Source organism: Diabrotica virgifera, chromosome 4 (assembly GCF_917563875.1).
Source record: "Diabrotica virgifera virgifera chromosome 4, PGI_DIABVI_V3a".
NCBI classification, from domain to species: domain Eukaryota; kingdom Metazoa; phylum Arthropoda; class Insecta; order Coleoptera; family Chrysomelidae; genus Diabrotica; species Diabrotica virgifera.
This window is the reverse complement of record NC_065446.1, coordinates 216,097,590-216,124,054: the sequence shown is the minus strand read 5'-3', so window position 1 is coordinate 216,124,054 and position 26,465 is coordinate 216,097,590. Positions and strand designations below refer to the sequence as shown.

At 32.8% G+C, this 26,465-nt stretch overlaps 1 protein-coding gene across 6 annotated transcripts in view; it reads right to left on the bottom strand.

Moving 5' to 3' along the window:
* LOC126883294 (molybdenum cofactor sulfurase 3) overlaps positions 1-26,465 on the bottom strand; it is a 167,854-nt gene that overhangs the window by 54,098 nt on the left and 87,291 nt on the right. For 3 of the 6 annotated variants that reach the window (XM_050648649.1, XM_050648650.1, XM_050648651.1), the window contains exons 2-4: positions 22,350-22,506; positions 8,693-9,319; positions 3,257-3,533 (exon numbers count right to left, since the gene is read on the bottom strand). In XM_050648649.1, coding sequence (XP_050504606.1) covers positions 3,257-3,533; positions 8,693-9,319; positions 22,350-22,506 — 1,061 coding nt within the window. The remainder of the gene's footprint in view (positions 1-3,256; positions 3,534-8,692; positions 9,320-22,349; positions 22,507-26,465) is intronic. The other 3 variants (XM_050648653.1, XM_050648652.1, XM_050648654.1) reach the window with 2 other exon arrangements.

Sequence of the window (26,465 nt, the reverse complement as noted above, 5' to 3'; positions counted from 1 at the left end):
TGGTTTTATAGTAAAAAAAAAAAAATTTCTAAAAATTTTTGAAAAATTTCATTTTTTCAAAATAACTTAAAAATTATTAGTGATAAGAAAAATCTTGACGAGTAAAAAAATGTAGGTTTTGCTATTATAAATATGCAAGTTTCATTTTGTTTCTCCGTAAGACAAAAATTGGTTAATATATGGCTGTTCAAAATTTGCATACACTCGTGATTAGTGACCCATTCAAGCTTTCTCAATTATAACAGTTTCAAAAATAAACACTTTAAACCGGTGAGACTGACAGATCATATAAAAAATATATAGGTAAGTAAATTGTTTGTAAAGCGGTAGCGATTAATTTCATTTGGGGAGCTAAACACGGCGAGATTTTCATGATTTTTACCAAAAAAAAAAGAGGGCCAACTTTATTTTGAGCGTAACTCGCTTATTTTTAATGCTAAAACTTTTGTTAACAATTAAAACAAAGCTTTTTATAAACACTTTAAACTTAATTTTTCGGTGATTTTACCTTGAAAGATTCGATTTGGAATTAGACGAATAAGAACGTATTTTTCATCAGCTACAACTTTGTTTTTATTTGATTGATAGACTTTACTGATATAGTCTGTTCGCTAAACTCAGACGCAACTGGCTGCATATTTTAGTCGATAATTTTTTTGTTTTTTGACAATTTTGCAAAAATTGGCGAAATTACTAACTATTTAGTGATTATTAACTATTTAGTAATTATTTTTTGCCAATTTTACTAAAATTGGCAAAATTACCGACTTAAATATCTAGAAAGTTGCGTCTGAGGTTAGCGAACAGACTATACACCATTTTTTTGGGTTTTTTATAAGCTACACTTTTGCTATGGCTATTTTTTCGATAAAATATTTACTTTTTGAGTTATTTGCGAAAAAACGTCTGAAAACGTAGTTTTTTTGTCGAAAAATCAACATTTTCAATGGCAAATAACTCGAAAAGTGTTGACTTAAGTAAAAAACTCTATAGAACAAAAGTTGCTTCAAATCAGTCAATTTATCCATTTCCGGTCTTATCTTGAACGTATGTGTTTTCACCCCCGGGAAGGGGTGACTGTCACCCCCCAAGTAAAAGCAACCAACGGCACAATTTCAACTTTGAAGTGGAGGGTAAGTAGAACCTAAATCCAAATTTTCATGCAATTCGGAGTTGCCCCTGAAAATAACAAGGTATCGCCGAATTTCCCGTTCATTTACTGGGCTAAAATAAAAAATTATTTTTTTTATAAAAGTGTTATTTAGTGACAATACTATGTAAATTTAGGAGAATAATCAGTTGAATTTTTTGGAATTATGTTGGTCATTTACGAGATTAGTGAAACCATAATGTAAATCCATAATAATTATTATTGTTTCGCTATAATTTTAGATTTATAGTAATAACATTACGTTATTCTATTTTAATAATTTTATTCTGCTATTTATTTATGTCCTATGTTTATCATTTTACATTTCAATAGTTGAATAAATGTTATAAAATATATGTAATTTGTCCAATTATTTACGTAAAATATAACATTTCGTATCTATTATGTCACATAATTGACAATTTGTTAAAATTAATTTTCTAATTTATTTGTCATTGCTATTGGACAAAAGTCAATAAAGCTTTTAATTTTAAAGTATCATTTTATATTCCTGTATTTAAAATGTATAAATACAGTGTGTAGCTTGAAGCATATTTATTATTTACTAATTATGTAATGTGTCTAATTCAGTAGCTACGTTATATCTTGTCAAATTTAAGTTTATTTTATTAAATTTTATTAAAATTATTCTGCACATGAATTTTCTGAGAAATTATATTGTTTTGTAACCAGGGTAACTCTTACCTAAGTATTCTCTGCTTCATCATATTATGACTGTATTGCGAATTTTTTGTATAAATACCGCTAAATATCCTTCGATGAAACTTTTTAAAAAGTTATTTACCACTTACGAGCTGTGATAAAATTCCGGTATACCTTTCTATTCTGACTAACATGACATTAGCTTTTGTTTGCAAATATAGAAATTAATCCCTTCAAAGATTTTGTTGAAATACCGCTTCAGTACTATCATAAAATGTCCTGCGGTATGTTTATTCTATACAGGGTGATTCATTAAGAATGTCCAATCTCTGAGTTATTGATGATAGACCTCAAAATATTAAGATTTAACCCAGATCACCTAAATAAAACATGGCTCGTTACTGAGTCACAGGGTGTTTTATTTAAAAATATAATAACTATTTTTACCCATTACATTAAACGTATGTGAAATATCCTTGTCAGACTAAGCAGAAAGTGTAGGTACGTTATCATTATATTGCCATCCTACGAAATTATGATAAACGTTTCTGGCTACTACCAGAGGCTACGACAGGGATAGTGAATGGTTGACCCTTCTAAAATTCTGCGTCACTGGCGGAATTCCTATATTAGCGCAATATTTAGATTCTCCATTACTTTCTATGTAAATAATATACTCTTTATTAGCAACGATAAAGTCATTCGTTTTCGAGATATTTGGAGTTGAAAATGAAACGGCATAGATATTTTGATTTAATGCGTCGTGCCCCTTCATTTTTACCTCAAATATCTCGAAAACTAAGGATGTTATCCTTACGAATGAAGAGTATATTATTTACGTGGAAAGTATTAGAGAATCCAAAAATTATACTAAAATAGCAATTCCGTTAGTGGCAATCGTTAACGTTTACTTGTCGTACGCCTCTGGTAGTAGCAAGAAACGTTTATTTAACATCATTTAATAGGGTGCACAGTAGGTACTGTGGCGACACGCTTCAATTACTATTTTGCTAATTTTAATTTTTAATCTTTAATAACTTTTCTCTTAATACGAAATAATGTGTCCCATTTAAAATTCACATTTCTTTTGGCTTATAAAATCTATACGAAACCAGACGTTAATGGCCTGTTCATTTTATGTATGGGAAACAAAAATTCCACATTTAATAAATTACCGTATCAGACCAGCTAGCCTCTTTATGTCAATAAATCACTTTTTAAATGCATTCGAACCGTCAACTTCCCCACATGTGTCAACATGAATGTTTTTAGTTCAGTCCTTTACAAGCCTCGGTCCGTAACATACCTACCCTCTTCGAGAAATAGGAACGCCTTTTTGCCGAAATAAATAAATATATTGTTGACAGTTTGTTGTTTTATATTTATTTTAATTTTATTTATTTGTTCTGTATATATACATTGTGTATATATATATTGACTTACCTCTGAATATCCGACATGTTCGCCATTGCACCTAACTAGATTGAAATTCACAATCGGTCCTTGATGCTGTGATGTAACAAAAGTCGTATCGTGATATAAAATAGCCACTGGTGCACCATTTGAATGGTGTAAAGTTAAAAGTCTTTTATAAACGTATTGTGCAAGTGAAAATGTATGTTCTGATATTAAGTCAAAAGATAGATTCAATCTTTTGATGGTATCAAATCCATATTTTAGAGCAAGTATTGAAAGAAAAGGCAGAGTTCCATCTTCAAACCTTAAAAAAATAATATTAATTTAAACTTAAAGTACAATTCCAAAAATAAATAAAATACTTCATTCAAATGCAAATTCAATCAAGATAGCACCCAAAGAGTTGTAGAAAAAGTGGATAACACAATTGAAAATAAAGACGTGATGATGGGAGCCTTTTTGAATACAGAGAGGGCTTTTGACAACACTTCAATAATACCCATAACCCATGCCCTGAGTCGCAAAGTAGCTGAGAAAAATTGTTTGAACTGGATAGAATCTATACTCAGGAGTAGAATTGTAACTACCACCATCCTGGGAGAGACCATGTTGGCCCGGGTCGACAGAGAATTCCCACATGGAGGAGTTCTGTCACCATTGCTGTGGAATCTAGTGATGGACAGACTAATAAACATTTTAAAGGCAAATAGTGATTGGAAGATTTAAAAATGATTTGGTAATCATCTCGCAAGGGAAGTAAAAACGGTAGTAAGAGATCGATCGTCTCAACGAGGCAGTAGAACTAGCGAGACAATGGACTTCTTTCGAAAAGTCAAATGTCCTTTCACACGCAGACGAAAATTAGAGGAATTAAGTCCTCTAAAGCTGCAGGGATAAGAAATACAAGAAATTTAAGGGAGAGATAAAGTATCTCGGGTTTGTATTAGACTCGAATCTTACCTGGAACAAGCAATAAGAAAAAATAAAAAAGCAATGTAGTGATAACTCTAGTCAGACGCACATATGGAAAGAAATGAGGATTGAAACCGGACATGGTGCACTGGGTTATACACCATGGTGATTAAACCCCAATTACGTATGCACCGATAATCTAGTGGACTAAGATACTTCAAACAGCTGCAAAATCCAAACTAAAGAAGGTGCACTGGTAATACAAGAAGAGGCAAGACTGGAAGCTTACGGAATAAAAACCTATCACTGAAATTTCGCAATGAAGGGGCAGTGCATAGAGTATCAGAAGGACTCTGACGAAGGACATCTTTAATGCGGAACTGCATTAGATACAATTTTGAGAGGTTATACAGGGTGTCTATTTCAGACAGAAATATATGGAGAAACAAGGAGTACCACAACCAATAGAGTAGGATGTGGTATACGGATCCAAGACTAGAGAGAGTGTTAGAGCAGGAATATACTCCAAAATCCAAGAATTCGCAAAAGCTCTACATTGTGGAGTAATTGTGCCGTTTTCAAACGGATATTTATGCGAAGCTGAAATGTGCAAAGGGAAATAATGAGAGAGCTCTTGAAAAAAAGCAGACCCATATATTATACGACAGCCAAGCGGCAATAAAAGTACTGGTGTGTCAAGTGTCAATAAAATAACGTCCAGGCTGGCGTGGGATTGTATCAGAGAACTTAATTAAGGAGACCAGAACAAAGTTGAGCTTGTCTAGGTCACAGGGCGTAAGGGCATCGAAGGCAATGAAAAAGCAGAAGAACTTGCTAAAAGAGGATCCAACAGATCAATCAAAGCAGTTGTGACTCTAAGAGCGCCAAAGGCTGCAGTACGTATACACTCAACGAAAAAGGTACGTAATATCAATAAAAATGTCAATTCAGACAACAAACGCAATACTTAAAATTTGTCCAATTCTTGGATTTATTGGAACAACAAAGCGATGTTCATCAATTCATTATTTTCGTTCGTTGATCCAATGTATTACGTTTATTGAATGGATGAACATTCATTATGTATACCATAATATCCTTTATTGATATTACGAATTCTGTTCATTGAGTCAACGAACACTATTAATTGAAACAACAACGTCGTTAATTGACCGACGAAGACTATTCGTTGTGCCAATAACAGTGTTATTTCTCCTAACGTATTTCGTTTATTTCTACAATTATTTCCGTTTATTCTTACAATTAATTCCGTTCATTCCCACAATAAATACGGATATTCTTACAAGCAATTCTATTCATTCCTACAATCAGTTTCGTTCATTCCTACTGTGAACGTATTTTATATTAATAATTACTGAATGCATTAGCCCAATGCATGATATTAATTGATAATAATTTTTTAAATCCCCCTTTTTTGTCCTAAACCTAATGGACTTTACACTGTGTGATCTCTCATAATATGAGAAATTATATTATGATTTCACTTATACAGTGCTCTGGAATAAGTGTTACACTTCACCCCCTTATTAACTTATTTATTTTTAGCACGTAAGCAAAACGCTCGGACAGGTCGATTTTTAAAATAATCAAAGTACAGTAAAACCTCGATATAACGGACTAAATGGGGGGACGGGGTGTCCGTTAATGCCGAAAGTCCGTTATATAAAAATAGGTTTAAAATAAATCAAATTACTTTTTTAAGTTGCAAACAAGCAACTTTTGAAGTTTGCTGTATTTTTATAATTAGAAATGTGTCCGCACAATGCTATAACGAAAATGTTCTTGACATTCTTTGTAAAATACAGAGACGTTTCTAATTTTTTTCAAACTCGACCGGATTTTTTTGTCCGTTATATCCGAAGTCCGTTAAATAGATGTCCGTTATATCGAGGTTTTACTGTATATTATAACATCAATGTTTCAAACTTTACTCGATTCCTCTTCAAGTGACACGCATAACTTTGATTTTTTTTAAATGGGAAAGTACATCATGTGAAAGCTCATTTAAAAGCGTTTGAAATAGTGATTCCAAAAATGTATATCACTTTAATCCTTTTTGAGAGCGCAGGTGCAAAATTTCGATCGAATTATTTTTAAACGCATTCATTTTTTATGGAATCCTGAGAAAACTAATATGTATTTTTGAAAAATTTAAACGCAGAATAAAAGATTACATTATTACCGAGGGCTGAAAGTCCCTTAGAATAAACAAAAAGTTTCTTTTGAATGGTATATTTAAAATTAAAAATCATACTAAAGGACATCGCACACATCTTATGGAAAATATAATGTCACTCAAATTCAATAAAATTTATACGAATAGATTCGTTTTAAATTAACGGTCAAATCTTATCATTGCGCCAAGTCTATACAGTAGACTCGCCATTATCCGAGTCTCGGTCATCCGAGCCCCTCGGTTAACCGAGGCAAAAGTCATAACAGGTGAGTTACAATTTTCAACCTTGGCGCAACATCGCCGACTCAATATCAAAAAGAGGAATAAAGCTTATGCAAAATCAAAGACTTTTTTAAACAGTAATATTGATAAGGTAAATGTTTTTATCTTTTATAGAAAGTACTGTATTAATTTTGTCATTAAAATATCCACAGTATGATTATTTACGTGTTTCTCTATCAATATAACCAATCTCAGTGTTAACCGAGTTTTTCCGTATCCGAGGTAGTCACGGTCCCAGTTACCTCGGATAATCGCGAGTCTACTGTATTTTCAATAATAAGAGCAGAAATTGATATAAATAAATCTGAAATCAAATGGGTACGTGCATAAGTTAGAGAGAGAAAAAATATTTTAAAACACCCAAATTGTCGGTACTCCATAAATCAGCGGATTAGTTTCACTAATCCGCTTAGGCCCAGCGGGGGTTTTAAGCTCTTTTGAATAGCACCCAGAGCAATAGTGATGGTAACTGACACTTTTACTGACTCAAAAAATGTGATTTCGATAAACTTTAATTGCAATTTGCGCCGTAATTATACGTAATTAAGAGTTGGCGCAATGATAAGATTTGACCGTTACTTTAAAACGAATCTATTCGTATAAGTTTTATTGAATTTGAGTGATATTATATTTTCCATAAGATGTGTGCGATGTCCTTTTCTCTTTTTCACCCCTGTGACTTATTAAAATAATCATTATAGAAGTTCTCAGGGACTTCAGACCTTCGATAATACTGTAATATTTTACTCTGCGTTTAAATTTTTAAAAATACAAATTAGTTTTCTTAGGATTCGAAAACAATTTAAAAAGAATTCGACCGAAATTTCACGATAATAGACACACGAAAACTTCCTTCTACTAAGGACTACACTTGGAAACGAAATGAAATTATTATTCGGCACTTCGGCAGAGGTAACAGCATTGTTTAATAAAGAATTCTTTTTTAAACAATGGTAACACAGAGAAGCTAGGGGTATCACGATAAGGAAAAGCCGTTATATTTCAAATGGTCAAGCAAAACATTTATTGTCTCAACAACTACGTTTATTGTCACCATGTACGCATTCGTTGTCACAAGAATCAGTTTACATCTATACAATAATCATAATATTACTCTATATTAACAACATTTGTACATTGTTTTAATGAAATCTGTACGTTGTCACGATAAACCAAGGTAATTGCTTGTCATCTACGAAATCAAGAAAGTGAGTTGCTGCCAGAATTAACATTATTTATTAAATATACGAAACTAAGTTATTGGCTAATAAAATTGAGTGTTATTAATTAATGTACTCTAGTTATTTTCACAATTATTATTCAATCATTGTGACAATAACCAAATACATTCGTCAATGTCTAAAAGTTCGTTGAAACGAAAAAAATTGTTGTTAATACAACGAAATACTATTCAATAATCACTGTTAATCAATATTACGAACTAAATTTTTTTGAGTGTAGATGTAGCGTACTGCATCCGGGAAAGGCATGAGCGATATTGATAGAGAATCCCAAAACAAACATATGGGAAAATATTCATTGGTAGACCATGTATAAAAGAACAGAGGTACTACCCCATATACGGAGAGGAACAAACTGAGAATAGTAAGGGGAATGTTAATCTGGTATGCACCAGTAAGGAAATTCCTGAATAAAATAGGCATTTACAATGGAGGCCTTAACTGCAGAATCTGTGATAAGGAACCAATAACTGTAAAACATGTATTATGTGTTTACGAGGCGCTGGGCAGCAAAAGACGAAAAGTATATGAGACACCAAGAGGAGACCTAGAATAACAAGCATATTTAAGACACGCCAGCAAAAGACCTGTACAACTTCTACAGGGTACACAAATTCTAGACTAGGTGTAGAAAACTACAATGGGCAGTCAGCAAACACAAAGAGCTTCAGCTTCAGTGATAACGGAAATTTTTTGGATCAGATGGGCCCAGGGAAAAAAGGTTTTAGAAGAAACACTATATTTTAAGATTCAGTAGATTTCATTGTTCGCTTCGCCTTCAGTATACAATAATTAAATTGCTAAATGATAAAAATTATAAAATTTACTCACCTTTCACTTAATTTTTTCCTAGGAACAGATACATTTTGCTCACTAAGTACCATCTCCACAGTACCTCCACCGTAATATTTCTTATGCAAAACTTTCTCACTTGATTTTCTTACCAACAATCCTCCTAATCCAGTTGGATATCCAAAAATTTTGTAAAACGATATAGTAACAAAATCAGGTTTATACTGGGATAAGTCAAGTGTAGATGTTGACAAAAAACAAGGGGCATCTAACAGAACATACCAGTTTCTACTTTTGAAGTCCACTGAAGGATTAAGTGCTCCTTTTTGGATTTTTTCTATCCATTCTAGAGGATATTTGGTACCAGAAAAGTTGCATTCAGCGGGGTAAATAAAAAGGTTGTTAAATTCCGTACATTCTACTTTAGAATTTGTTGTACTTTGTGCAAATATTCTAAAGGCGTCTTCAGTTTTTATTTCTCTTATACTTTTGGCATAACTTCTCATACCAAGAACTGATGTGTGATTATTTTCTAGATAAGTAAAGCATCCTTTCCCTTCTAGGCCATAATTGAAAGATTCGCCGACTATTTTTAATGATTGGGTTGCTCCAGATGTAAAAATTAAGGTGTATTCTTCATCGGTTGTATTGAAATGCTGCAAAATTCTGTAGATATTATTATATAATCAGTATAAAGTGTTTTCAAAAATTTTCTATAAATACATGACTTGCTACCTGTTTAATATATTCTATAGAATAGAATAGAATAGAAATATGCTTTATTGTCATGAAAAATTGTACAATTTTATCGACAAAGCTTACAAAAAGCCAAGAAAATAAAACAATAACAATTCAATTTACTAAAATTACATAAATCGTCAGTATAAATTAAAAAATAATAATAATGAAGTTAAACAGTTAGTCAATTGCAAACTTTAAAAATTTAAATAAATTGCAAATTGCATAGTCTACCTCGTAATTAAGTTTAAAAGTTAAACTGCTGCATATGACACCCAAATATAGATGAAAAATAATAATAAAAATACTACTTGTGCAAAGGGTACTGTAATTTCTAGTTATTGATTAAGAAAATCTTCTACTGCATAATATGGTCTTTCGAATAGGTAGGCATTTTGTAATTTTACGGAATTTGGGGAAAGATGCTGCAGATTCAATTTGTAGAGGGAGATGGTTGTAAAGTTTTTTTGCGGAATATAATATAAATTTCTTTACTAACTCAGATGACGGGGTCGGCAAATAGACGTCAAAGGTAGAATTTCTCGTGAAGTAGTTATGATTAGGTCTTGGTGGAAAGACATGTAGATGTTTACGAATTAAGCAAACAGTTTCTAAAATATATAAAGATGGAAGGGTTAAAATTCTGTGATCTTTGAAGTAACTTCTACAATATGTTGTTCTTCTGAGGCCAAACAGATATCTTATTGCTCTTTTTTGTAATTTGAAAATAATTTCGAATTGGGAAGCTCTACCAGAACCCCAAAAAGGAAGATCATAACGAAGATGTGACTCGAACAAAGAAAAATATGTTATTTTGGAAGATGCCAAATTGTCATTCGAAACAGATCTTATAGCATAGCAAGCTGAAGATAGTTTCTTCCTTAACAAATTAATATGGAGGGACCATTTAAGGTTGCTGTCTAAAAAAATACCAAGAAATTTTACAGAATCAACAGTACTGATCTGGCTGTTATTAAGAGGTAAGGTTAGAGTTAGACCAGGTTTTTATTGTAAGAGATCAGAAGTTATAGCAGCATGAAAAGTTGCATGCAATATTTGAGTTGCTCCAAGTGACACTAGTATCATCAGCAAAAAGAAAGATTTTTCCATCGATTTTTAAACTAGTAATGTCATTAATAAAGATAAGGAAAAGTAGAGGACCCAATACTGATCCCTGAGGTACCCCACATACAATGTTTTTGAGACTAGAGTCTGTATCATTTGCTCTAACCAGTTGTTTCCTATCATCCAAGTAAGATTGGAACCAATTTAAAGAAATACCTCGAATTCCGTAGAAACTTGGTTTTTTTTAACAAAATGTTGTGATTTACACAATCAAGAGCTTTGGCGTAGTCACAAAAACTCATGTAGTACAGAAAACATGGCATCAGTGGTGCATTTATTATTTAAAAAGCCGAACTGATTTTGTGATAAAATGTTGTTTTCAACGAGAAAGGACATGAGTCGGGTTTTTATGAGTCTCTCAATAATTTTGGAGAGTATCGGTAGTAGTGCAATAGGTCTATAATTGCAGGTATTAGATATTTCACCACCCTTATGAAGAGGAATAATGATGGCAGTCTTTAGGCTCTCTGGAAATTTGCCTTTCTCAAAATAATCATAGAATCATTAATCAGTGAAATGAGGACTTCCAACACATTTTCTGGGAGATTAGAAAAAAAGACCACCAGTACTACAGGAAGATTTGCTTTTGATACTATTGATTGTTTGGATCAGTTCAGATTTATCGACTGGTTTTATAAAGAATGAATTCGAGACCTTTCTGAATTAGGGAGATAGGAAATGGGATCTTTTTGTGGCAAAATAGTTGATGTAATATTTTTACTCACATTAACAAAGTATTCATTTAGATTTTCAGGGTCTGAATTTTAGATATTTAGAGCTTCCCAGGCGGTTTTGGTAGTAGATTTTTTTAGCTGATTTTATAAGTTTAAAATAGGTTGCCCTGTACTTGGTGATATATTTAGTGATAGAGACGTTGGTAGTAAATTTCTTGATGTAGAGTAGAGAACGCATATTCTTGGAAGATATTCGGATACCTTTAGTAGTCCAGGGTTTGCGATGTTTTGGCTTAATTGGAATTAAAAGAAATCCTTTATTGAAGATACAGACAAGCTTATCTAAAAAATCACTGAAATTAGTATCCACGTCCATATCAGGAAAGCGCCACTCAGAGGTTAAGCATAAATTTTGGAAATTACGAAAGTTCCGGGTAGAAAAAATCCTGCTTTAACGTCGGGTTTTCGAGGAGGGTTTGCTAAAGATATTAAACTTCGTATAAACTGCATCATGATCAGATAGTCCAGCATTAATAAGTGTAGAGTGGACATCAAGAGGTGAGAAATCTGAGACAGTATAATCAATTATGGTAGATGAAGTTTTTGTAATCCTTGTAGGAGAATCAACGTGCATTGTTAGACCATAGGATTCAAATATGTTGATCAAGGATATTTGTGTAGCACAAGCAGCAGCATAATCAATGTTAAAGTCTCCGCATAAAATTTTTCTACTTTTATGGGGTAGGTCATCTAACAAATTTAGCAGGTTATTTATTTAGTTCTAATTTAGTTCACGAATTGTAAATTGTAAACAATAATTCGGGCATTGCATATTTAATTTGATGATCGAATATATTTCTTTGTTCTCAATATTTTGTAAACATACTCAGCGCGTGGCCTGACACCAATACTAAGTGCCACCGCTGAGAAAGAATACACACTTTAGAATCATTCTCAAGAATCACTTCAACCAATCAAGATGTGCCTTTAACTTCAGTCAATATGTAGCATCCTAGAGTCCTCAACTGAAACGCGAATAAGTCATAAGTCAGTACTCAAAGTTCTCCCGGGGTAACGACCCTTAGTGTAGGTCTCATTAATAAATTATCGCATTACTCTTTGGTCTTTCCATTCTCTCTGAAGAACAGCCTCCACTGAGCCCCACGAAATTTATACAGATTTAATTACTTTTGTTACTTTTGTATTTAAGTACTGGTAATCATATCGAGAATCGTATTTTTCAGTAGCTAGGTATTTTGTAATCACACCCTTAAAATGCTTCATACCGATAATGATATTCGATAACACTCATAAAATGCCGGTCCCGTCCGTTACTCGCTGGGATACGATTGGTAGAAAGTAATCAAGGGTACTGGTTGTAGATACAATAGTCGTTACTCGCTGTGATACGATTGGTACGCAGTAATGAAGTAATCAGAGTAATCAAATTAGATACAATCATCGTTACCCGCTTTGATACGATTGGCACGAAGTAACGAAGTAATCAGAGTAATCAAAGTAGATACAATAGTCGTTACTCGCTCTGATACGATTGGTACGAAGTAATCACAGTAATAAAAGTAACGATTTGCCTCTCTGTATAGTAATAGTTACTTTCGGTATTCGTAAGTAACGAGTACTTTGTAACGAATAGATACTTTTTCAACATCTCTACTGTGCACCTTCTTGAGTTTGGATTTTGCAGCTGTTTGAAGTATCTTAGTCCACTGCATTATCGCTGCATAAGTAATCGAGGGTTTGATCACCATAGTGTATACCCAGCATCATGTCAGCGTCATGATTTTAATCCCCATTTCTTCCTATACATGCGTATGACCCACATAAGCGTCGTCACTTCAATGCTTGCTATTTTTTCTAATTGCCAGTTCCAGGTAAGTTTAGAGTCTAGTATAGCCCCGAGATATTTTATCTCAACGTTTAGCTGAATTGCTTATACCTGCAGCGTTAGAGGATCTAATTCCATTAATTTCCGTCTATCTGCGTATGAAAGCGGCTATCATGGATTTGTGAGGACTTATATTTAGCCCCTCCATGTAAGTCCAATGTGTCATTAAATCTAGGCCCTCATTCGTACGACCTCTGGCTACCGTATTGTACTTTCCTTGTAAGATGATTACCAAATCATCCGCATATCCAATTGTTTTATGATTATTTGCATTTAAAAGCCCCACTGATCCTAAAACCGCTAAAACTTTAACTAGCTTGTCTATACTATTAATCTACTTGTGGTATTACAAAATAATGAAAAATATAAACAACACTGAAAATGGAGTTTTCCTTGCACATTATATTTGCTACTTAACCCGAGTTGATGCATCAAACATTGGATCCTCGATGTTTGTTTCAATTATAATTTTAATTTCAGTAAATCCCATATAGTCCAGAAAGCCACTGCGCATCCGCTAGGAAAAATATTCTGATTCGGATTTTCTGCACAATCTTACTCATGGTAGGGGAGCAAAGTATGCTAAATGTGCAGTCACTCGAGCGCTTTGGGGACCTATTGGGTTGTGAAAAGTAGGTCTTAAAACCAAAAAAAGTTAAGTAAAGTTTTCCATTTTAGTGGGCGCTTGCCATTTTTTAATTTAATTTTCCATTTCCAACAATCGTTTTTTCCGAATATAACGCCATCTATCCATAATTTGAAAAAATGTTTCGAATAAAAGTTACTTATTTTTACGTAAGGAATCCAAATCTGCAATAAAAAATGGGGACTCCTATTTAGGATTTTAAAGTAACCCCCCACCCCACCTCCGTGGGATGTCGTGTGTGGTGCCATTGTATAGATTTTTCAAAAATATTGAATAAGTGTATTTTACAGTTTTTCGATCTGATGTTCATTTCGCTAAATATCGCGGGATTCGTATTTAAAATATTAAATTTACCCCCACCCCTCTCCGTGGGAAGTCGTGTTTAGTATCATTCGATATATTTTTAAAAAATATTGAGCACAATTTTTTTAGTTTTTCGATCTGTCATTTATTTCGCAAAATATTCGCTTTTTTCTTGTGAAATTTTGGGACTCACCCATTTCCTTACGCCCGGCACAAATCGTAAGATTTTTGAAATATACACTCTTTTGCATGTTTTTAACTTACCTTATCTTAATCTGACAATTTCGAGTTTTTTTAAGGATAGATTTTCTTTTTCGGGCCCCCCTTAACGAACTTCCCTGTGTTAAGAGCCAATATATGGTATAGGTACATTTACAGGATACAAGGTTTCTCCCCATGTGATAATCTGACGCGCTCGAGTAACTGCAAAAATCCCCGCTTGGGCTCCCCTACCATCAAAAAGGACTCCTTTTAACAAATTTGCATGTTGCCAGGACCAAAAGGTTGTCAAAAATTTTTTAAACGTTTTTTTTTTGTTTTTTCCTAAAATTATTTTTTTGGCATGGAAAAAGTTTTTTAGGTTTTTTGGATCATTCCAAACAGAAAAGGTCTTTAGTGACTTTTCTCTAAAAATGACAGTTTTTGACATATAAGCGATTAAAAATTGAAAAATTGCGAAATCGGCCATTTTTAACCTTCAAAAACTATGTGAAAAACTGAAAATTTGAATGTTGCCAAGGTAGTTAGATATTCTTTAAACATCGATTGATGAAATCCCGAAGAGTTTTTTGCAATACAACATTCAAAACTCCTTTGTTTTTTAATTGCTAATCAAGCGTGCGCGACACTATTTTCCACCGACACACAGTGGTGAATTTCGCCGAAAACCTGGCCAAAATGTAAATATTTAAGTTTAATGGTATACCCCGAGAAATTTTATATGAACCTTGCTCTGTAGGCCTTTGAGAATCATAAACGGCCGTTAAGGGTAGAACAATACATGCAGATCATGCATGGGCGCCCATCTAAAAATTTTTTAGGGAAGGGGCCAGACGTGAAGATGTTGCACATTACAATTGGATGACAATATAATGTAGTTTAAAGCAACAGAAAAGCTAGGGTGCCGGGGCTGTACCCATGGATATGGGCGCCTATGAGATCATATATTTATATTAATGTAAAGGTGTGATTGAACGACAGCGGACCAAATAAAAATTAAGTGTGTTATAAAATAATATTGGGGCATTGTTTGGTTTTTCATTTAGAACTATAGACGTGTATTATTTTACAAGAGACTTTATTTACAACATATTTGCAAAATATTGGCAATAATCTTCAATCGTTTAAAGTTTTCCAAGTTTTAAAAAGGGAAAAGTAAAAAAGTCTACTTTGATTAGCAAAGATATTTTGCTTAATAAATAGTTCAAAATGTATATAAATATTCCTTAAAAAGTCATCTGCAGCCAGGTGCACCCTTAGCGGAATTTTTCATTTATAAAAAAATGTAACATTCTAGAGAATTTCTACATTAAGAGACTTTAATGTTATATGGTCAGCTAATAAAGTAAGAATTTAATATGAAGTATCTGATCCAGTAAATTTACAGTTTTTTTACACAAGAGCCGCCGTTTTTTGTTATTTTTTTTTGCTTTCTTCTTCTTTTTCTTAACTTTTAAGTCCTTTTACTCTTATAATCCTATGTTTTTACTTCCTTACTTTTATATTTTTTAATAATTTTGGTCGTGTGAGCCAAAAATTTTAACTTTTTAAAAATAAAATGCATAAACGAAACTTTGTGTTAAGAAGCCACACATTGATAGGTAATAAATATAATTAATCGGATCCATTTACAAAACAATTAAAATGTATTAAGAGTTGACCTACCTATTTTTGGCTTCTTAATATAAAGTATCGTTTATGCATTTTATTTAAAAAAAGGCAAAATTTTTGGACCCACACGACCAAAATTATTAAAAAATATAAAAATAAGAAAGCAACAAGATAGACCTATACATAAAGGTAAAAGGATTTAAAGATTAAAAAAAAAAGAAGAAGAAAGCAAAAAAAAAAACAAAAAACGGCGGTTCTTGTGTAAAAAAAACTGTAAATTTACTGGATCGGCTGCTTCATATTTTGTTCTTACTTTATTAACTGACCATAACATTAAAGTCTCTTAATGTAGAAATTCTCCAGCATGTTACAGTCTTTGAAAATGAAGAATTCCGCTAAGTTTGCAACTTGTTGCAGATGATTTCTTAAGGAATATTTATATACATATTGAGTTATTTATTAAGCAATAAATCTTTGCTGACCAAAGCTGACTTTTTTACTTTTCCCATTTTAATACTTGGTTAACAGAAAACGATTGAACATTCTTGCCATCATTTTGTAAATATGTTGTAAATAAAGTTTATGTTAGGAAAAAGAATCTCAAAAGTATATTGAAATACTCCACTTACCTCCAGAAATAGCATCCACTATAAAATAACAAAATAACACACGTCTATAATTTTAAACGAAAACCTAACAATGCCTCAATTGTATAACACACTTTAATTTTATTCGGTCCGCTTTCGTTCAATCCCAACTTTACACTAATAATAATATGTGATATGGTTGTATTGTTCTACCCTCAATGGCTGTTTATGATCCTCAGAAACCTACCGAGCAAGATTCATATAAAATTTCTCGGAATATATAAACTTAAATTTTTGCATTTTGGCCAGGTTTCCGGCAAAATTCACCACTGTGCGACAGTATGTTGCAAATGAAAGGAATAAATTCGTTATTTCGTAAACCGGCGACTTTAAGGAAAAATACCGAAACAGGTCGATATTTTTATTTTTAAGTTATGATATTGTGGCATATATGGTATACAAGTGACGTCATCCATCTGGACGTGATGACGTAATCGATGATTTTTTTAAATAAGAATAGGGGTCGTGTGCTAGCTCATTTGAAAGGTTCTTCAATTCTCTATTCAGTAATATAAACATTTACGTAATTATTTATAGAGGGTGTTCAAAAAATTTTTATTAAATTAAATTATTTGACAAAAAAAAAAGAAGTAGAAGGACACCCTGTAAAAATAATTATGTAAATGTTTACATTACTGAATAGAGAATTGAAGAACCTTTGAAGACCTTAGAGTTTGAAGAACCCCTATTCTCATTTAAAAAAATCATCGATTACGTCATCATGCCCAGACGAATGACGTCACTAGTATACCATATATGCCACAATATCATAACTTAAAAATAAAAATCGACCTGTTTCTGGATTTTTCCTTAAAGTCGCCGGTTTACGAAATAACGAATTTATTCCTTTCATTTGCACCATACTGTCGGTGGAAAATAGTGTCGGGCACGCTTGATTAGCAATTAAAAAACAAAGTAGTTTTGAATATTCTATTGCAAAAAACTCTTCGGGATTTTATCAATCAATGTTTAAAGAATATCTACCTACCTTGGCAATATTCAAATTTTCAGTTTTTCACATAGTTTTTGAGGGTTAAAAATGGCCGATTTCGCAATTTTTCAATTTTTAATCGCTTATATGTCAAAAACTATCATTTTTAGAGAAAAGTCACTAAATACCTTTTCTGTTTGAAATGATCCAAAAAACCTAAAAAAACTTTTTTCCATGCAAAAAAAATAATTTTAGGAAAAAACAAAAAAAAACGTTTAAAAAATTTTTGACCACCTTTTGATCCTGGCAACATGCAAATTTGTTAAAAGGAGTCCTTTTTGAGTAAGATTGTGCAAAAAATCTGAATCAGAATATTTTTCCTAGCGGATGAGCAGTGGATTTCTGGACTAATATAATTATAACATCATTTATAATTTCCGTTAAACATGCGATGATTTGAAAATAGTTTTTATGCCAGTAAATAATGGAGCATTTTAAAGCCCTACTAGTTGACAGAACGATTAATACACTTACCTAAACCGAATAACATCGATATTATCCTCTGTGAATTTGCTTGATAAGTGCAGCGAATGCGGGTTGGAGTAGATATTAGTGAGTATGTCCACCAATGAAAATTTTACAATCTGTTGGGACTTTCCCTTGACTTTTCCGGATCCAGACTTCTACAACAGCTCTATGTAGTGAAGCTGTTGGTACTCCCAGAGTCACAGCCAGTCCGTTTGATACGTTCGTTCCTCTTTTAGCAAGTTTATCTGTTTTCTCGTTGCCTTCGATGCCCTGATGCCCTGGTACTCAAATAAACTCAACTTTGTTCCGGTCTCTTAGTTCATTCAGTTTTCTGAGGCAGTAACACACCAGCCTGGTCTAGTGCTATTTTTCAAGTGACCTCTTATTGTTTTTTTTTGTGTGAATTTGATGGCCTTGGCTGAGCCAATTAGCCAGACATTTTATTTTAAAAACAAATTTTTTTTTTAGTCATAGGAATTTTTTCTGTATTTCTATCTCTAAATATATGTACATAAGAAACTAACATACTACTATCTAAACAAATACACTGTTTTGGATGTAAATATTTTTATATATTTATTTTTTTTGTATATATTTTTTTTATTATATTTTAAATTTGTTTTTTTTCTTTTTTTTATTGTTTTTTTAATACGCTAAGATATAACTTCTCAGAGGTTTACACCTTCTAAGCTCTTATTATTTGGCATTGCACATTACAGTATGGTATAAATCTTCCTTTAAAAAATGGCACAGTTCCTCCCCAAGGAAAAGCTTTCGCTAATTCTTGGATTTTGGTGTATATTCCTGGTTCCAAACCCTCGATAATCTTAAGCCCGTCGGTTACTAAAGGTTTCTTTCTTCCGCGTTAGAGATGTCTTTCTTCACAGTTCTTATGATACACGTATTCCCTGTTCCTTCATTCCGAGGTTTCAATGATTGCTTTATTCTGTAGGCTCCCAATCTTACCTCATCTTGTATTATCAAATGCAAGGAAGACAGGGCTAATAGAGCCTCCATAGCTGCTGTTGGAATAGTACCCATAGCACCAGTTATCCCCATACACGCAAGTCTGTGCACCTTCTTGAGTTTGGATTTTGTAGCTGTTTGAAGTATCTTTTAGTCCACTACATTATCGCTGCATAAGTGATTGAGGGTTTGATCATCATGGTGTATACCCAGCATCATGTCCGATTTTAATCCCTATTTCTTCCCATACTTACGTATGACCCTCATAAGCGTTGTCACTGCACTGTTTGTTATTTTTTCCAATTGCCAGTTCCAGGTAACTTTAGAGTCTAGTTCAAGTTCAACCCCGAGATACTTTATCTCACCCTTTGGCTGAATTGCTTGTCCCTGCAGCTTTAGAGGACCTAATTCTGTTAATTTCCATCTATCTGCGTATAAAAGCGACTATCATGAATTTGTGGGGACTTATATTTAGCCCCTCAAAATAAGTTCATTGTCTCATTAGATCTAGACCCTCATTCATACGACCTCTGACTACCGTATTGTACTTTCCTAGTAAGATGATTACCAAATCATCCGCATATCCAATTGTTTTATGATTACAGTGGAACCTCGATAAGTCGGATTAAACGGGACCTCAGCCGATCCGGGTTATCGAAAATCCGGTCCGGGTTAGCTGGAGAAAATAGTAAAAATTAATATAGGACGGTACACTTACAGATAAACTCGATTATATTTGCAAAAACATGAAATATATATGGACAGTACATCTAAGTTACGTACAGTTGTATATAGGGTGAGGCAGATAACTGGCCTATTAGAAATATTTAGAGAACTAAAGGCAACAGAATCATGAAAATTGGAATGAAGGGGTTTTGAAGGGTGATCTATTTAATGAAAATATTTTTATCAATTTGCCACTTCCGGTTATACCGGAAGTTGCTTAAAATTTCGTTTGTTTAAATGGGACACCCTGTATATTTTTACATTTTTAGATTCTACTCGATGTCTTCTTTCTTAAAATATGCCGTTTTGTATGTTATACAGGGTAGTTTAAAAGCTAATTACGTTCTTTTATTAATTTCGTAGCAACTTTCACACCCTGTAGAATTGTAGTAGTTGAATATCAAAAACTCTATTTATGTTAAAATGATTTTTAATATAGTCTAATATTATTAAAATTTATTAGTAGAGCTAAATGTTAAATTTTAGTATACAGGGTTGGTCGAAACTCGGAATGAAGATTTTCTGAATTTTCTTAAATGGAACATTATAATTATATAATATAGAACTAGACTCTAATTATATAATTATAATATTTTAGTATTGCAATGAAAAGACATTTTATGGTACTTTTTTATTTCTTAAGCATTCCCTATACCTAAATGCTTTAATTTGTGCTTAATTGTTAATCGCGCCAAGGATGTTAACTACGTAGGTATTTTGATAGCTCAACCATTATTGGCAATTTTAAAGATCAGTCTAGATTAATATGTATTTATTTCCGAAAAATTATTTGTGATTGAATATTTTCACGGCCAACCTAATAAAATTTCACGTATTTTTTGTTGAAATTAATGTTTGGCTTGAATCACCAATAACTCACAAATTAAAGCAGTTAGGTATAGGGAATGCTTAAGAAATAAAAAAGTAGTCTAAAATATTATTTCATTACAATAATAAAATATAGGGTGTTCCATTTAAGAAAACTCAGAAAATACTCTTTCCGAGTTTCGACCAACCCTGTATAGTACAATTCAACATTATCTATACTAACAATTTTTAACAAGAGTAGACTATATTAAAAATCATTTGAACATAAATAGAGTTTTTGATGTCAAACTACTACAATTCTACAGGGTGTGAATATTGCTAGGAAATTAAGAAAAGAAACGTAATTATCTCTTAAACTACCCTGTATAACATTACCAAACCTCATATTTTAAGAAAAAAGACATCCAGGAGAATCCAAAAATGTAAAAATATACAGGATGTTCCATTTAAAAAAACGATGTTATAAGCCACTTCCGGTATAACCGGAAGTAGCAAATCGATGAAAATATTTTCATTAAAGAGACCACTCTTCAAAACCCCTTCATTCCAATTTTCATGATTCTGTTTCTTTTAGTTCTCGAGATATTTCTAATAGGACTTTTATCTGCCTCACCCTGTATAGTATTGTTTATTTCTTGGTAAAATCTCCGTCAAAGTGAAAAAAATATTTGTTTTGTCTGATGAAAATCGGTCCCGGTTAGCCGAACTTCCGGGTTGTCGGAGGCCGACTTATCGGGGTTCAACTGTATTTGCATATAAAGGCCCTTCTTCTTCTTCTTCACGTGCCATATCAGAATTATCCGACGTTGGCGATCACCATTGCGAAGGCTTCTCGATCTTCTGCAATATGGAATAATTGTCCTGCAGTTGATATCTGAGTCCATTCACGAATGTTTTTTAACCAAGAAACTTGTTTTCTTCCTACACCTCTACGGCCCTCTATTTTACCTTTAAGGATCAGTTGTAACACTCTATATCGACTTCCCCTCACTATATGTCCCAGATAAGACATTTTTCGATGTTTAACAGTCTTTAGCAGTTCTCTCTCTTTGTTGACCTTCCTTATTACTTCTTCATTAGTTTTTATTGCTGTCCAGGGTATCTTCAGCATCCGTCTATGAATCCACATATCCAATGCTTCAATTCTGTTCATGATCGATACTTTCAGCGTCCACACTTCTGCACTATACAAAAGTACGAACCAAACATAGCACTTGACCATTCTTTGTCTTACGCCGGACTCAAACGACTCGTGTACTTGGCGAATAATCGTCACTTGCGTATACTGGCAATGCTGTGTGAGTGGGTTACTAGTACAATTATTGTATTATTTGTCAAATACTAATAATAATAATGTTAATACTACTATTAATTGTCAAAGAATTGTTCTAGTAACCCTCCCAAAAGACATAGTAAGTAACGCAAGTAACGATTATTCGCCAAGTACACGAGTCGTTTGAGTTCGGCTTTAGTTCTAAACTGAGATGATTATTGCATAAAGGCCCTACTAATCCTAAAATCACTAAAACTGTAGCTAGCTTGTCTGTACTAGTATCTACTTGTGTTATTACAAAATAAAGAAAAATGTTATATACACAGAAAATGTAATTTTTCTTGCACACAATATTTGATACCTAACCCGATTAATGCATCAAACATAGGATCCTCGATGTTTGTTTCAATTATAATTTCAATTTCAGTAAATCCCATATAATTATAGCATCGTTTATAATTTCCGTTAAACATGTAATGCGATGTTAATGCGATGATTTGAAAACAGTTTTTATGCTAGTAAATTATGGACCATTTTCAAGCCTTACTAGTTGACAGAACGATTAATACACTTACCTAAACCGAATAATATCGATATTATCCTCTGTCAATTTGCTTGATAAGTGCAGCGAATGCGGGTTGGCATAAATATTATTGCATACGTCATTGAACACCAGCTGCAATTGTTTTTCAGAATAAAGCCCTGCTCCTGCATGATCCAGATAACAGATATCTACGGAAAATGGAAACTGTCACAGTATTTATATCGATGAAGCAGATATGAGTTGGTTTTAAACAAAAATAACGTGTATTTAAATCAAAAATAGAGTCTCTAATTACTGCTGCTTGGTTTTAGAACAGTTTTATTAATACAAAAGTAATTCAAAATATTTTTGTACAATTTGAGCAGCTGTGCAACTAGTTCAGTATAAGAAAAATAAGGAAAAAATATCCTGTTGGTGACACAACCCCCTCCAGGCCGAAACCACAATTTTTGAGTAGTATGGACATATATAATAATAACCTATATGTTTCCTGCAGCCGATTTTGATGATATACATAGTTATAAACAAATGAAGATCAAAAAACGGTAATTTTCGTCTCTTACCAAAAAGTTAAGCATTTTAAACAAATTTAAGAGTAAAAAACTCATAAATCGTATAAAAAACTTCAACATGTCGTTCGCTGAATATGTCTATCCTTATTGGTTGCTTAGAAAATTGCAAAATAAATCATAAATTTTAAGTTTTTATAAATATTAATAACTTATGTAAAAATTAACTTAGAACCTTCTTGTTACACAGAATGCTGAGACTTCTGGTGCTTAAATCATACCCTAAATTTCAAAGTAATTGGTAAAATAGTTTAAAAGTTATTTAATTTGTTTTTCCCAAATTCGATTTTTTTGCAACACGATAAGTCAGAAAATGTTGAAGCTACAGTAATATTTTGGATAGTTTATGAAAGAAGAAGATTTACACTATTAATTTAATTAAAAAGAAATGACAAAAAATAATTATAAATATTGCAAAATTATTTTGCAAGAACATGTGAATTAAAAAAAGGGGTAGGGGGGCTACCTTCGTCCCTAATTTTCCTAGGACAATTGTTTTTCTTTCTAAATGTGTATAAAAATTCAGTCTTTCCAAATATAAACAAATAATTTTTCTACGGGTAACGGTCAAAAAGTTATTCCAATTGTTTATAAGTATGCAAAAAATCGACATGTTTTTGCAAAATAATTTTACACTGTTTAAAATTACTTTTTGTCATTTTTTTTTAAATTAAGTTAATAGTATAAATAATGTTCTTCTTTCATAAACTGTCCGAAGTATTACTGTAACCTCATAATTTTCTGGCTTATAGTGTTGCAAAAAATGAATTTGGGATAAACAAATTAAATAACTTTTAAACTATTTACCAATTACTTTGAAATATATAAAGTATAATTTAAGCACCAGAAGTCTCAGCATTCCGTGTAATAAGAAGGTTTTAAGTTAATTTTTACATAAGTTATGAATATTCATAAAAACTAAGAATTTATGATTTTTTTAGCAATTTTCTAAGCAACCAATAAGGATAGACATATTCAGCGAACGCCATATCGAAGTTTTTTATACGATTTATGAGTTTCTTACTCTTAAATTTGTTTAAAATGCTTTTAAAACTTTTTGGTATAAGACGAAAAAAGCGAAAATTTACCGTTTTTTTGATCTTCGTTTGTTTATAACTATGTATATCATCAAAATCGGCTGCAGGAAACATATAGGCTATTATTATATTACATTAAACATTATAGGCTGTTATTATTATTAGAGGGCGTTCTAACCTTACTCCGGTATAAATAGTTTTAGTGTATACCGAGAACTACGGAAGTTTTTATTTGAATTTGTCTTCTTGCATTGCCTCCTTGACAAAAGGTAGACCTAGAAATAGCGCTATCGGGGGATGGCAGGAGACAGATTTAAATCAAAACTAAACCGTCTATTTTTGTATTTTTATTATTATAGATATCCATACTACTCAAAAAATTTGGTTTCGGCTTGGAGGGGGATATGTCACGAGAAAAATCTTATTTCTCTGGACTAGTAAAAGGCCAGACACTTCTTAATGTTACCTTCTATAACATATTATATTGTAATGTGTCAAAAATCCGGTATACTATATCTTGTTCAATTTTATTAAAAACACTATGTCATCATCCAGCCTCAAAAGTCCACTACTGAACATAGGCCTCCTCCCCTCGTTTCTAACCCTGTCTATCCTGCGTCGCTCTCATCCAGTTTTTATTTATCCTTCTTAAATCGTCGGTCCATCTTGTAGGCGGTCAACCGACGCTTCTCTTGTCTTTTCTTGGCCTCCATTCCAATAACCTCTTTGTCCATCGCCCATCTGTCATTCTTTCTATGTGTCCTGCCCAACTCCATTTAAGTCTAGCAATCCTTTTGATGACGTCAGTTACCTTTGTTCTCTCTTTGTCTTCGATTTTGGACCGCTCCATTCTTCTCTGTCTCACTCTTAGTCAGGGGCGGATTTATTCAATAGTGGGCCCGGTGCTAATTCTTGTATAGGGCCCTACCCAACTCTTTTTTGACAAGGCACTTTAAAAATTAAAACAATATAAACTTCAGTACATTTAAAATTATGCAGAAAATACAAGGCTAAGACATGGTAACGCTTTTTTTCTTTGTTTATTTTCAACAAATGCTTTTATGACACTAAGTAGGTGTGAATTACTAATTGTCGTCTTTGACGTTCTTCAGGTACTTTACTTGGTTGTAAACAAAAGCTTTACTTGTTGTTAAGCTTAAAGGGTAAAGTAGGTATATTTTATATTTCATTTCTTAACTTTATGGCACCCATTGAAAGACATCTATTTTTGTCAAACACCTTTAACTTTCAGAGCGATTTAAAAGCATTGTATTGTAAGATTTCCGAAAAGGAGATGTAAAAGTATACCTGCTAATCTGTTGCCATTTATGTCATGTCATAAAAGGGTGGTTATCGGGTGTTCCTTTCCTTTTCTCTCAGAAAAAAGATTATATGAAATTGTGAATACAACAATAATTTCAAAGTAATTTTTACAATAAATAATAAGTACGACGGCGCGTCAGAATGCCAAATACGTAATTTTAGACAAATGTGTAGGTCTTCTGGGGGCCCCTTCAATCTGGGGGCCCGGTGCTACAGCACCTCTAGCCCCCCCCTAAATCCACCACTGCTCTTAGTTTGGTAGCTGAGGCTTTAGTTAGGGTAATTTGCTTTAGGGTATTTCTGCTCCGTATGTCAAGACTGGAAGGACACACTGATCAAATACCTTTCTCTTTAGGCATGCGGGCAACACTCTGTAAATAACTTTAATTTCCGTAAAAAGTTTCCAATAAATAATTTTTGGCCATGCTAATAAATCCCCGTTAGGATCTTCTAGCTATGTTTTGGCTAACTCACCGTTGGTTTTTGTTTGCATATATTCAAACTAACCCCTTCAACTACCCGTTATAATCCGTCTAAAGAATTTACCGAAAAATGTGCCGTCTATTGGAACCACAGAGAAAACACGAAGTAGTGTATTTTCTACTTAAATATTTTTCTATAAAGGCATACTTTTTTATTTCTTTTATATTTTCCGTTATGTAGACAAAACCAACACGTCAAAATATAAGAGATTTTTAAGTGTGTTTATAAGAGTAGACCCCTGTCAAAGGGTAAGATTATTTTGATACCTTTTTTTTCTTTATATTAATTTGTATCTTGTGTTTCTTCGCATCTGTAGATCATTTGATTAGACATCCAAAGAGGTATAACCTTTTACACCTCAATACAAGGCAAGCTAACCCTATGAAGAGGACCAGCCGAAGAAGATCCTGACTTTGAAATCTCCGAGAGTGCTATCAAGAGACATCCGCTAATCTGTTTTGAGTTGTCGTAAACAAAGTTATTATTCCCAATATGCTCGCAAACGTTCTATAGTCGGACAGGTTACTGAAAGAAGAAGTAGTCTTTGCGCCTTGCTTCGTTTGCACTTTTCTCTACACCTTTAGCTATCATCCCACATGTTTTCCATGAGTGCCTCTGACTACCATTAACGTAGTTACCGCTCTCTTGATTATTCAATCTATGTGCTGATTTCAAGTAAGCCTTGAGTCTAATATCTATATATATAAAAGAAAGTCGATGTTGTGTTAGTTACAC